This window comes from Capra hircus, chromosome 2, assembly GCF_001704415.2.
Source record: "Capra hircus breed San Clemente chromosome 2, ASM170441v1, whole genome shotgun sequence".
NCBI classification, from domain to species: Eukaryota; Metazoa; Chordata; class Mammalia; order Artiodactyla; family Bovidae; genus Capra; species Capra hircus.
This window is the reverse complement of record NC_030809.1, coordinates 44,842,359-44,856,408: the sequence shown is the minus strand read 5'-3', so window position 1 is coordinate 44,856,408 and position 14,050 is coordinate 44,842,359. Positions and strand designations below refer to the sequence as shown.

General features: G+C 44.8%; 1 protein-coding gene across 2 annotated transcripts in view; it reads left to right on the top strand.

The window, feature by feature from the left end:
* The window catches only part of FAM117B (family with sequence similarity 117 member B), a 77,088-nt gene continuing 69,536 nt past the window's right edge, over window positions 6,499–14,050 (top strand). The window contains exon 1 of one of the 2 annotated variants that reach the window (XM_018060750.1): window positions 6,499–7,356. In XM_018060750.1, coding sequence (XP_017916239.1) covers window positions 6,756–7,356 — 601 coding nt within the window. In that variant the 5' untranslated portion in view covers window positions 6,499–6,755. The remainder of the gene's footprint in view (window positions 7,357–14,050) is intronic. The other variant, XM_018060745.1, reaches the window with a different exon arrangement.

Genomic DNA, 14,050 nt, shown 5'->3' with positions numbered 1-14,050 from the left:
TTCATTCTAAGGAAATGAAAATCTTCAGGCAGCAGAGTGAGATGATTAGGTTTGTGTTGTTTTTTTCTTTTAATTTTTATTTATTTGTTTTTGGCTGCATACGGGCTTTCTCTAGTTGTGGTGAGCAGGGACTACTCTTCATTGTGGTGCCTGGACTTACTGCGGTGGCTTTGCTTGTTGCAGAGGATCGGCTCTATGCATGTGGGCTTCGGGAGTTGCAGCACATGGGCTCAGTAGTTGCAGCTTACAGGCTTAGTTGCTCTGCAGCATATGGGATCTTCCAGACCAGGAACCAAACCTGTGTCCTCTGCCCTGGCAAGCAGATTCTTAATCACTGGAGTACTAGGGGAAGTCCGGAGTCTGTGTTTTTAAAATACCACTACAGCTGTGTGGGGAATGGATTACAGGTAAGAAATAGAGCAGAAGGAGAAGGGAGGAGCTTGGAGGAGGCCAGGGCCGAGATGATCTTGGCTAGAGTGGCTACGTAGGAGCACAGGCCAGAGAAGATAGAGGCTTGTCTAGAGAAGCTGGCAAGTTGGCAGAATAATGGTAGATCCATTAGAGATTTAGGAGCTAGAGTAATTAAGATACGGTGGGTTACTGGACTTGCCGTAAGAGAGCCAGAGTGGGAGGAGCAAGATGATTTCCAAAGTTTTGATTTAGATGACTGAGTGGTACCATTGAGAGAGATTAGTGAAAACTGGAAGAGGAGCCAGTTGTTTGTGGGTAAGTGGTGGGAGAATGATGAATTCAGCTGTGGACACAATTTGAGGCACGTGTGAGATACAAGACATGAGGCTGAGTAGACAGTGGGAAAGATGGCAATATAATGGTCAGCGGGAGTCTGTGTACACATGAATCTATCTGTCTATCTGTCTAGGAAGTGAGTGGAGTGAAGGGCTTAGGATGAAATCCCGAGATCCTCTCACCACTTTAAGGATCAGGTTGAAAAGGAGCCAGCAAAGTGACCAAGGAATAGTCAGAGGGTAAAAGTAACACGGGACTGTGTGGTGCTATGGAAGGCCTTGAGGAAATGGCCTAAGACCAATGTTTCAGTGAATTAGCAGTCAAATTTTAAGCAGAGAACATCACTCAATAATTTAAATTCTGATAATTCTCCCCTTTTATTAGGAAATTGTATGTCAAAATTTCTTGGGGGAAAAAACACCTCCTTTACTCCCACCTTAAAATAACCATTTTATTTTCCTATAAGTATTTTATCTTCCAGTATTTATTTATAATGCCTAAACATTTTTGCATGGCTGTAGCTAAAATGAATACATACTTTTAATTTTTTCCATTTGAAAGTGAAACTTAATGACTTCCTAATTGTCATTTTAGTGGCTGTGTAATATTTCATTCAATGATATTTCAGAGATCTGTAAAGAGATATGGCCTAGTCTATCAAAACTACAAGAAGAAAAAAAAAATTACAGGAAGATCAGCTTTTTCTCACAACCCATCCTACTTTACCATTAACAAGATCATTTAAAATAGTTTAAAAACCATGGAAGCAAATGAGTCTATTGATAATCCTGTCTTCTCAAGATTAAATACCAATAAGCCAATTCAATATGTTGCTTCTTCAACTTCATACAGTCAACCTTGGAGAGAAAATGGAAAATTCAAATTATATCCTAAGAACAGGGTTAAACCACAGGGAGGCATGTTTATTTCATTGAGTCTTGAAATATATGGACTGTGTTTGCAGATCAACTAGCAAACTGAATATCAGTGATGAGCTGGTTGGATGGCATCACCAACTCAATGGACATGAGTCTGAGCAAGCTCCAGGAGTTGGCGATGGACAGGGAAGCCTACTATGCTGCAGCCCATGGGGTCGCAAAGAGTCGGACGTGACTGAACTGAACCTTGATGCATATTGTTGTGAATCTTTATCAACAGATAATGTAAGTCAAGGGCAAGAGTAAATAATGCTTTTATGCATTGCCATCAAATCTTAAAAACAGACTGAAGAGTTCTCAGATATCCAAACAAGTATTTTTTTAAATAATATAAAATTCTATTATTGTAAAAAAAAAAAAAACAAGAAGAATAACAACATGCACATACTAATAGATAAATAGGTTTAACAGAAGTTTTTCTCCCAGGGTAGAACTATGGTTATTTTTTCTTTTTTTTCATTGGCAGATAATTGCTTTACAGTGTTGTGTTGGTTTCTGCCACACAGTAGTGTGAATCAGCCATTAAGCATACACATCTCTCCTCCCTCTTGAACATCCCTCCACCCCATCTCTCTCATCCCATCCCATCCCTTTAGGTTGTTACAGAGCACTGAGTTGAGTTCCCCGGCATTATATAGCAATTATGTTTCAATGCTATACTCTCAATACGTTATACCCTCTCTCCTTCCCCTACTGTGTCTAGAAGTCTTTCTCTGTGTCTGAGTCTCTATTCCTGCCTTGCAATAGGTTCATCAGTACCGTTTTTCTAGATTCCATATATATGTGTTCATGTATGATATTTTTTTCCTCTTTCTGACTTACTTCACTCTGTATATCAGGCGATTCATCCACCTCACTAGAACTGACTTGAATTCTTAGTTCCATCTTTTAATGAGACTATTTCTTTAAATACTCCTTAAAAATGACATCTTAAGTATCCAAGGGTTTTGTCAATTCTGGAACAGATGAATGGATAAAGAAGATTTGGTGTATACAATGGAATATTGCTCAGTCATTAAAAAGAATGAAATAATGCCATTTGTAGCAACATGGGTGGACCTAGAGATCATCATTCTCAGTGAAGTAAGTCAGAAAGACAAATACCACATGCTATCACTTTGTGTAGAATGCAAAATATGACACAAGTGAACACACCTACAAAACAGAAACAGACGCACAGGCGTACAGAACAGACTTGTGGTTACCAAGGGGGAAGAGAAGTGGGGGACGGATGGATCGGGAATTTGGGATTACCAGATGCAAACTATTACATATAGGATGGATAAACAACAAGGTCTTACTGAATAACACAGGGAACTATATTCAATATCCTGTGATAAACCATAATGGAAAAGAATATGAAAAAGAATACACACACACACACACGCACCCATACACAACCGAGTCATTTTGTTGTATAGCAGAAATTAATACAACGTTGTAAATCAACAAAACTTCAGTAAAATTTTTTAAAAAGTAATTGATCAGGAAGTCTAAGACATTCAGTTCAGTTCAGTTCAGTTGCTCAGTCGTGTCCGACTCTTTGTGACCCCATGAATCACAGCACGCCAGGCCTCCCTGTCCATCACCATCTCCCGGACTTCGCTCAGACTCACGTCCATCGAGTCCGTGATGCCATCCAGCCATCTCATCCTCAGTCATCCCCTTCTCCTCCTGCCCCCAATCCCTTCCAGCATCAGAGTCTTTTCCAATGAGTCAACTCTTTGCATGAGGTGGCCAACGTACTGGAGCTTCAGCTTTAGCATCATTCCTTCCAAAGAAATCCCAGGGTTGATCTCCTTCAGAATGGACTGGTTGGATCTCCTTGCAGTCCAAGGGACTCTCAAGAGTCTTCTCCAACACCACAGTTCAAAAGCATCAATTCTTTGGCGATCAGCTTTCTTTATAGACCAACTCTCACATCCATACATTACCACTGGAAAAACCATAGCCTTGACTAGTTGGCAAAGTAATGTCTCTGCTTTTGAATATACTGTCTAGGTTGGTCATAACTTTTCTTCCAAGGAGTAAGCGTCTTTTAATTTCATGGCTGCAGTCACCATCTGCAGTGATTTTGGAGCCCAAAAACATAAAGTCTGACACTGTTTCCACTGTTTCCCCATCTATTTCCCATGAAGTAATGGGATCGATGCCATAATCTTCATTTTCTGAATGTTGAGCTTTAAGCCAACTTTTTCGGTCTCCTCTTTCACTTTCATCAAGAGGCTTTTTAGCTCCTCTTCACTTTCTGCCATAAGGGTGGTGTCATCTGCATATCTGAGGTTATTGATATTTCTCCCGGCAATCTTGATTCCAGTTTGTGCTTCTTCCAGTCCAGCGTTTCTCATGATGTACATCTAAGACATTAGGGCTGTGGAACTCCCTCAGTTTAACTCAGTGAATATGTGTTGGTTACTATTTTTCTTCCTGATAGTTCAGTTGGTAAAGTATCAGCCTGCAATGCAGGAGACCCTGGTTCAATTCCTGGGTCAGGAAGATCTGCTAGAGAAGAGAAAGGCTACCCACTTCAGTATTCTTGAGCTTCCCTTGTGGCACAGCTGGTAAAGAATCTGCCTGCAATGTAGGAGACCCAGGTTCCATCCCTGGGTTAGGAAGATATCCTGGAAAAGGAAAAGGCTACCTTCTCCAGTATTCTGGCCTGGAGAATTCCATGGACTGTATAGTCCAGGGGGTTGCAAAGAGCCAGACACAATTGAGCGACTTTCGCTTTACTACTCTGCATAGGACAAAGTGCCAGATACAGTTTCTAGGGTAGCCTTGTGGCTTATCTTCTCTCTTACTCATTATTTTAAGACTAGCTTTAGCTGTCTGCATGGGTGTTTGCAACTTCCTTCTCCTTGTCTAGGGAGAAATTGCTTTTGTCTTCATTCCAGGTTATTGGGATGAGTAGTGATGTTAGGTCTATCTAGAGCACCAGCCAATTTAAGGAAGGTCCTGGGATAAGGCCCTGGGGCGGTTCTTTCTGGTAGGGAAGAGAGGAGGAATGCCTGATAAGGAGAGACATGGGCTTCTAAATCACATGGAGACTCAAAGTACTGAGTACTTTGTATGTACCATGAAGTGAAGTGAAGTCGCTCAGTCGTGTCCGATCCTTTGCGACCCCGCGGACTGTAGCCCACCAGGCTCCTCCATCCATGGAATTTTCTAGGCAAGAGTACTGGAGTGGGTTGCCATTTCCTTCTCCAGGAGATCTTCCCAACCCAGGGATCGAACCTGGTTCTCCCGCATTGCGGGCAGACTCTTGACCGTCTGAGTCAGCAGGGAATCCCTAAAGCGTCCAGCAGAGGGAGCCAGAAGGTGAAAGTGAAGTCGCTCAGTCGTGTCCGACTCTTTGCGACCCCACCGACTGTAGCCCACCAGGCTCCAGGGTCCTCCATCCATGGAATTTTCTAGGCAAGAGTACTGGAGTGGGTTGCCATTTCCTTCTCCAGGGGATCTTCCCAACTCAGGGATCGAGCCCGAGTCTCCCGCATTGCGGGTAGACGGTTTACCGTCTGAGCCACCAGGGAATCCCTTGTATGCACCATACTCTCATTTAACTCTAGGTTGAAAATCACAATTGTATGAAGGAGATGGTATTGTTTAACTGCATTTTACAGATAAAGGAAAGTGGCTGGTGACTTATCACAGCCACAGAGTATGTTGTGGATCTGGAATATGAATCTCTTTCTTTAGGTCCTCAAAGGCTCTCCACCACAGTGTATAGGACCCAGCAGAATTTCAGGTCCAGAGCAAATCAAACTGGGCCCTCCACTCCCATATTTTTATAGGATGAAATCTGTCTAGAATATTTATCTAATAAAGTACTAAAGGGAAAACAGGTCATGGACAGGGAGTTTATAGCTTGGGAAATGAGTATGTGGGGGTATGGGTTCACTTGTTTTTTTATTTTTTTGCCTTGATGAAGAACCTTTCAGGTTATTTGAGAACTAGTGTTACTGATTTCTTGCCCATTCTACAAAGACCTGTTTTCTCCACTAGACAAAAATATGAATGGCTGGTCCACTTCTGTCTCAAATAATGACTGTGAGGATAAAATAGGCCCTTTGAAAACTATGGCACTTAACAAACTTGTAAGGCAGCAATCATCTTTCCAAGGTATCGAGGAACTCAGAAGTGGTTGATTGAAATAAATTCTTGATTACTTGAGATACAGGAGATGTAGCAATAGCATTTGGCTACTGCACTTTGTTGATACAATCTAAAACGGCATTCTAACCAGCAGTTTTAATCTTTCTAAGATTTGGCTCTCTACAGAGCTTAAAAAAAAGAGACAAGGTGTAAAATGCCAATAACATTCGTTAAATTTCTTTTCCTTTGAACCCTGTCAAGACGTTGATGGAATTAGGATAGAACAAAAAGATCAAGTGAAAAAAAAAGCCAGAAAGAGACTCAGGAACACAGACTGTGCCAGTAAATACCGAGTTAAGGAAATGAGTTGGGGGGAAAATACTTGAGACATCCCTGGGGACCGCTCTGGTTAGGGGGCAATCCCTTTGGCAATATTCCAGAATCTGAGTCCCCAGGGCTCCCCTCAGTGGGAAGGGAAAGATGCGCGTGGCCAGGCGCGCGCGTACGCGTGTACACTCACGTGTACACTCACACGCGCGCGCGCGCACACACTACACATACACACAGCCTGTCTCCTCCGCTCCCCCTCCCCCCGGGGGGGGCGGGTCTCTTTCTCTTTAAAGAGCAGACGGTCTCCGCGCAAACCCAGGTTCTCTAAGGCCCCGGGGCCCGGGACCCGAGCTCTTCGCAGCCAATGGGCGCGGTGGAGTGGCTCGAGCGCGGCTGACGCTGCACCAATGGGCGCTCGCGAGGGGCGGGGGCAGCGAAGGAGACACTATTGTTGATGAGGAGGAGCAGCGGCGGCGACGGCTGCACCACCTCGTTGCTGCCGGCCGCGGCCCGGGCGCCCCCAGCACCCCAGACTCCGGCTTCGTCACCCCGTCGCGGAGGCCTTCCCTCCAGCCTCGAGAATCCTCCCCCTGCCTTCTAACAACAAAACCACCCCACGTCTCGCCCAGTCACCGGGGAGGGGGGACCATGTCCCAGCGGGTGAGGCGCAATGGGTCCCCCACGCCGGCCGGCTCCCTCGGGGGCAGTGCGGTCGCCACGGCTGGGGGATCCGGGAGCCGCCTGCAGCCCATGAGGGCGACGGTTCCGTTCCAGCTGAAGCAGCAGCAGCAACATGGCAGCCCCACGCGGAGCAACGGCGGCGGCGGCGGCGGCAACAACAACGGCGGCTGCTGTGGTGGCGCCTCAGGCCCCTCGGGCGGCGGCGGCAGCGGCGGGGCCCCGCGCACCGCCTCGCGCAGCACTAGCCCCACGCGGGGCGGCGGGAGTGCGGCCGCGCGCACCAGCCCCACGGTGGCCACGCAGACGGGCGCGTCCGCGACGTCCACGCGAGGCACTAGCCCCACGCGCGCCGCCGCGCCCGGGGCCCGCGGAAGCCCCCCACGGCCGCAGCCGCCGCCGCCGCTACTGGGTACCGTGTCGTCGCCCTGCTCGTCGCCCACCCACCTGTGGACTGGAGAGGTGAGCGCGGCCCCACCCCCAGCCCGCGTCCGGCACCGGAGGAGGTCCCCGGAGCACAGCCGAAGCTCCCCGGAGAGGAGGAGCCCGAGCGCCCCGGTTTGCAAAGCAGGTACGTGCTGGGGGCTGCGCGAAGAGGGAAAGGCAGCGGCGGGAAGGGGTCCGGGGCGCGCGCCGCTACCGCGCGGGGACTGCGGCGATACCGCGGTGCCGGGGTGGCCGTGGGCGGGGCTGGGGGCGGGACCTGGGCGGTGCGGCCCCGCCTTCCCCGGGCCAGCCCCGCGTCCCCTCCGCCGCTCCCGGGCCGCCTCATTCATCCCTCGGTCCGCCTAGAGTTGGTGCTGCTCCGTGGAGGTGCAGCCGCTAACCTTGTGCCTAGGCAGATGTGTTAATGATAAACCTGGGGTTCTGGCCGCCCGCTGGCTATTGCTTACCCTCCCTTGGGAGTGAGGCTGAGTAGTTTGTCACTTTAGTGACGTGGTTAGTGTTAGTATATTACATGTTTGTTGGTAAGCATTTCTCTTTGACAAAACAGTGTCAGATTTGGGGAACTTGAGTGCACTAGCATAGCAGGTTTGGTTGGGTCCCTGAAGAGACGTGAGGCTGGGAGTGTGTTAGCATTTCCTAAGACTAAGTGGGTAGCAAGAAGTGCGAAGTAAGTTAAAGATTCCTGTGGAAGGTCTATGGGCTTTGAGGGTCTGGTATATTTCTGATATACTGATTTTGTGTTTAGGATATAAAACCATTTTTTTTAAGAAAAGAACAAGACCTAAAGGTTTGTCTCATTGTTATTTTAGGGACCTAAAAATTGTTTTTCTCTAGACCTGGGAGCTTTTTTGGGAAAGGTCCAGAATGGAGCTGTTGAATTCCTCAGGAGTCATTCATAAAGAGAAATTCAGATTGTAGAAACTGAAAGAGATAATATTTATCATCTGATTGTCTTTGTAGAACCTCCTGAAAAGAGGAATATGTGGTTTCTAGCTTGTGTTTTAATACTGCCAGTATCTACCGTTGTCTTACCCTGTTTGAGAAACTTGTTAGAATTTTTAGGCAGAATGGCTGGTTATTTCAGGAAACTTAGTACTGTACTTCCTAACCAAATAAAAATGATAATGAAATGGTTTCAAGGGTTCATTCAGAATTGGAGGGAATGGGATGAATCTTTTCTACCATTTATTTTATCAAAGATTTTAGATGGTGGATACTTTGAGGGGAGAGTATTGTCCTGAAAAATGATTGATACTGTTTTCTGACTAAAGAGTACTGTTTTAAACCTTTCAAACATGCAAAATGCTTTTTTCTAAACTTTGTTGAAGAAAAAAATCCCTCCCCCTCAAATAATAGCTCTTACTGATTGAGCTCCTACTTACTCTGAGTGACTTACCTCCTGGTTCTTACTTTAACTCTCACAGAAGATTTTGGAGAGCAAGCAGTGGAGTGGATTTTTGAACTCTGAAGAGTGGTACTCCAAAACCATGTCTTTTACATTGTATCAAGGAGGAAGCTTCATGGTGTGTGAGATAGTACTGGGGAAATATGTAGCACACCAAAAATGACATGTGCTTAGTTTCCCAAGCAACTCTTAGAGATATCTGGTGAACATAATTGATTCAGTTTGCTTTCAGCCTTCTGGAGACGGCATCATGTGGCAGGTGGAAAGAAAGGAGAGCTACTTAGGTAGGCAGTTAAGATGGAGGAAGCAGGTGGTGATCTGATGGTCTGATAACAACATCTGAATACTCTCTCAACTATTTGACCCTTAAAAAGCAGCGACCTGATGAGATCTGGGTTAAATTAAGTATCGGGAATGTGTGGAGGAAGGTGCTCTTTTCTTATCTTTCTAGAAGGGCTCTATTTTCCAGCATCTCAGACTCCTCATATGCCCACTTTTCACGTTTCCCAAAGCTTCTTTCTCTCAGATCTGTCATTTCATAGAGTATTCATGCTGTGAAATTGACTCTTTTCATTAGCCCTCTCCACCTCCCCTCCAACAAAAACAGAAAAATAAAACCTTTTTCTTCCAATGGAGTGCTCTCACTTTGGTGTGAAAAAGGGATACTGCTTGTTACTGAGTTACATCATCTGAGTATCTGACAGCTTCCTTCCCAGGAATGTGTTCCTGTTTCACTCTGGTGAACTTCTATGCAGAGTGGGACAAGTATTTTCTGATTTTGTCCTCTTCAGTTCAGTCACTCAGTCGTGTCTGACTCTTTGTGACCCCATGAATCACAGCCCGCCAGGCCTCCCTGACCATCACCAACTCCCGGAGTTCACTCAAATTCATGTCCATAGAGTCGGTAATGCGATCCAGCTATTTCATCCTCTGTTGTCCCCTTCTCCTCCTGCCCCCAGCATCAGGGTCTTTTCCAATGAGTCAACTCTTTGCATGAGGTGGCCAAAGTACTGGAGTTTCAGCCTCAGCATCAGTCCTTCCAGTGAATACCCAGGACTCATCTCCTTTAGGATGGACTGGTTGGATCTCCTTGCAGTCCATGGGACTCTCGAGAGTCTTCTTCAACACCACAGTTCAAAAGCATCAATTCTTTGGCGCTCAGTTTTCTTCACAGTCCAACTCTCACATCCATACATGACCACTGGGAAAAACATAGCCTTGACTAGGTGGACCTTTGTTGGCAAAGTAATGTCTCTGCTTTTCAATATGCTATCTAGGTTGGTCATAACTTTTCTTCCAAGGAGTAAGTGTCTTTTAATTTCACGGCTACAGTCACCATCTGCAGTGATTTTGGAGCCCCCCAAAATACTGTCCTCTTAGCACAAACTAAATCCGGAAGAAAAGGAATAAATCATGAGACTTCCTTTAAAACTTTCTTATTCCTTTTTTTTCCCTCTGGCCGCCCTACATGGCATGTGGAATCTCCCCTGACCAGGGATCCAACTCATGTCCCTTGCAGGGGACGTGTGAAATCTTTACCCCTGGGCCACCAGAGAAGTCCTTTATTATTTTTAATTGAAACATAGTTGATTTACAGAGTTTCAGGTGCACATCAGAGACTCCCTTTTTGATTGAAGGATATTACTGCTAGTTTTCAGCTTCAGTGAAATGCAGACATCCTTATTGGTAGAGGCAAGGGTCTACCTTATTAAATAAACCTCATGTAACTCAAATTCCAGGGTCCATCTAGATCAGGCAGTTAGCTTGTAGGTGAGTTGGATGCCCTAATCTTTGTTAGGAATCCAGTCTGAAAGTCCCCTGTTTGAAGGTCTCAGGATCTTTTGAGGGGTGTCCCTATTCAGTCAGCTCCCTCTCCAGTTGCTTTGTTCCCCTGGGGTTACAGTTATATCATTGGCTAATTGAGAACTTCCTTCTCTTGAGGACTATAAGGTAATCCAAGCACCTGTCCCTGACAGATAGCTTCAACTTCCCACCTTCAATGCCTGCCATTTCCAGGGCCAGGTGATTTGTCATTAGAAGTTGAGATAGGCTTAGAGAAGGTAAGTAGGCAGCAGTGTTAGATGTAGATAAAATGGTGAAGAAGGTGAAGTTTTTGTTCCTTCCCTCCTTTTACCTGACTTTGTCTTACTCTGTATAATGTCAAATGGATGCATTACAAACAGAGAGGTGGCACAAAGAGGGCAGGAGCACAGGCTTTGGGTAGACATTCTGTCTTCTACCACTTAGAAGCCATATGACATGGGGAAGTTTAACTTTCTCATGTGTATTAATATAATCGGTGATGATGTTTACTTCATATGGTGGTAAGGATTAAATGTAAGAAAAGTGAAAAATACCCAGCTCAGTACCTCAGTATAAAAGTTAGCTTTTTTGTGTCATACTAGTTTTTGCTTCTAGTTTTAGTGGATATAGCATGAATTGCCACTGTAGGCTTAGTTTTCATGGTTGTATGAAATTTCAAGTTGCCAAGAACATCCAGAACTGTTTGGAGTGTGATCTGTGGTTCATTTGTATCAGAATCATTTAGGGTCTTTGTTAAAAAATGCAAGTTCCCAGGCCCTACCTACTCCACATCTTGAAAGTACCTTGCCACCTCTTTGACTTTGCTGAATTCTGTGTTTGAAAAACAGTCACTAGAAGCAACAAAGGGAAGTAGTTTGAAAACTCCTCTTTGGAGAAAAAGGCATTCGTACAGTATGTGTAAAAGTTATTTTTGCAGTATGGCTGACTAATAGGTAGACGGCAAGTTGTGTTTCTGCTCATTTTCCCATTACTTCGGATGCATTTGTTGTGTATGAATATGGTTGTTAATTGAGCTGGGGGTGTCGCAAGAGCAGCGAGAGATGGACTTCTCTGGACTGGTAATAAGGAAGTAGTGAAAGGGAACTTCATATCGGCGCCATCTTAAGACGTCTGCTTTCTAGTACTTTGTGAAGTATGCAGCTTTGAGACTTAGGTGTTTCTAACCATTTGGAGGATTGCTGGTAATCTCACACTTTCAGGGGAATCCTTTGGTTTTAATATCTGTATTTTACAAACATTGAAGACAAGGCAACTGGAACCTTATTATTAGTTCAGCATCTTGGCTAGTAAAATTTATATTGAATTAAGTTCAATTCTGTAATCTTTGAACTACTTTATGTGTTAGTAACTATGCAGTGTGCTTAGTCGCTCAGTTGTGTGCAACTCTTTGTGACCCCTTGGGCTCTAGTCTGCCAGGCTCCTCTGTCTATGGGGATTCTCCAGGCAAGAATACTGGAGTGGGTTGCCATGCCCTCTTCAACTATGCAATCAGTTCAGTTCAGTCTCTCAGTTGTGTCCGACTCTTTGCGACCCCATGAATCGCAGCACGCCAGGCCTCCCTGTCCATACCGAACTCCTGGAGTTCACTCAAAGTCATGTCCATCGAGTCGGTGATGCCATGCAGCCATCTCATCCTCTGTCGTCCCCTTCTCCTGCCCCCAATCCCTCTCAGCATCAAAGTCTTTTCCAATGAGTCAACTCTTCGCATGAGGTGGCCAAAGTACTGGAGTTTCAGCTTTAGCATCATTCCTTCTGAAGAAATCCCAGGGCTGATCTCCTTCAGAATGGACTGGTTGGATCTTGTTGCAGTCCAAGGGACTCTCAAGAGTCTTCTCCAACACCAACTGTGCAATACAGGAATGTAAAAGAGAACTCCAAAGACACAAACCAGCCTTGTAAGACAGGTTCCTAAGTATGTAATATGAGTGATTTGGGTTCATAGAGAAGTGAGTAATTCTGTAGGGAGTGGGTATAGAAATTCAGAGGAGATGGATTTTGCTTTGAGTTGGAAAGAGAGGACCAGAATTTTACAGTTGGATTATAGAGGTGTGAACAGATGCATATCATATTCAGTCCTATGTCTTAAAATGTAGAGTATAGGATGTTTGGGGAGGAAAGAGAGCAAGCAGTCGAAAAAGAGAGTAGGAAGGTAAGTTTACAGAATGGCCTGGAATAGAATATGTGAATTCAAATGTATCCCATGCATAATGCCACTGGAGCCAGACTGTCAGGTTCAAATCTTGGTTTACTGCTTACTTAGTAGCTGTTTAACTTTGGGCAAGTTCACTTCACCTGTAAAAATGGGGTACTAACTAATATTTAGTAATAAGTTGACCCTTGAACAAAGCAGGTTTGCATTGTCCTGCTCCATTTATACATGAATTTTAAAAGTCTAAATCATGCTACAACATACCAGATCTGAGCTTGATTGAATCTGGACATGTGGAACTGTGGAACCAGATGGCCGACTCTAAAGTTATATTCGAATTTTTTTCTATGCAGAGAGTCGGTGGTCATAACCCCTTGTTATTCAAGGTCATTATTGTTCAGTTGCTCAGTTGTGTTTGCCTCTTTGCAGCCCCATGGACTGCAACATGCCAGGCTTCCCTGTCCTTCACTGTCTCCCAGAGTTTGCTTAGACTCATGCTTATTGAGAGAGTGATGCCATCCAACCATCTAATCCTCTGTTGCTCCCTTCTCCACCTGCCCTCAATCTTTCCAGGATCAGAGTCTTTCCTGGTGAGTCAGCTCTTTGCACCAGGTGGCCAAAGTATTGGAGCTTCAGCTTCAGTATCAGTCCTAATGAATATTCAGGATTGATTTTCTTTAGGGTTGACTGATTTAATCTTCTGTCCAAGGGACCCTCAAGAGTCTTCTCCAGAACCATAGTTTGAAAACATCAATTCTTGGGTGTTCAGCCTTCTTTATGGTTCAACTCACACATCCATATATGACTACTGGAAAAACCCATAGCTTTGACTAGATGGCCCTTTGTCAGCCAAGTGATATCTCTGCTTTTTAATATGGTATCTAGGTTTGTCGTAGCTTTTCTTCCAAGGGGCAAGCATCTTTTAATTTCATGGCTGCAGTCACTGTCTGCAGTGATTTTGGAGCCCAAGAAAATAAAGTCTGTCACTGTTTCCATTTTTTCCTCATCTATTTGCCATGAGGTGATGGGACCGATGCCATGATCTTAGTTTTTTGAATGTTGAGTTTCAAGCTGACTTTTTACTGTCTTCTTTCACTTTCGTCAAGAGGCTCTTTGGTTTTTCTTCACTTTCTGCCATTAGGGTGTATCATCTACATATCTGACGTTATTGATTTTTCTCCTGGCAATCTTGATTTCAGCTTCAGTTTTATCCAGCCCAGCATTTGTTAGAAGGACAAAATGTTTGTAATTCCTGTGTGGGAATAATAAGGAATCTCTTGATATTAGCTATTTTCACATTATTTTTATCATCCTCATCATCCAGGGGTTTAGTCATTAAAAATGAATTGATTACATTACATTGAATACATAGAGTTGGTAAATATCTCGGATGAGTAGACTACAAATGTGAGATGGGAGAGACTGTTGGATAGTACTAAC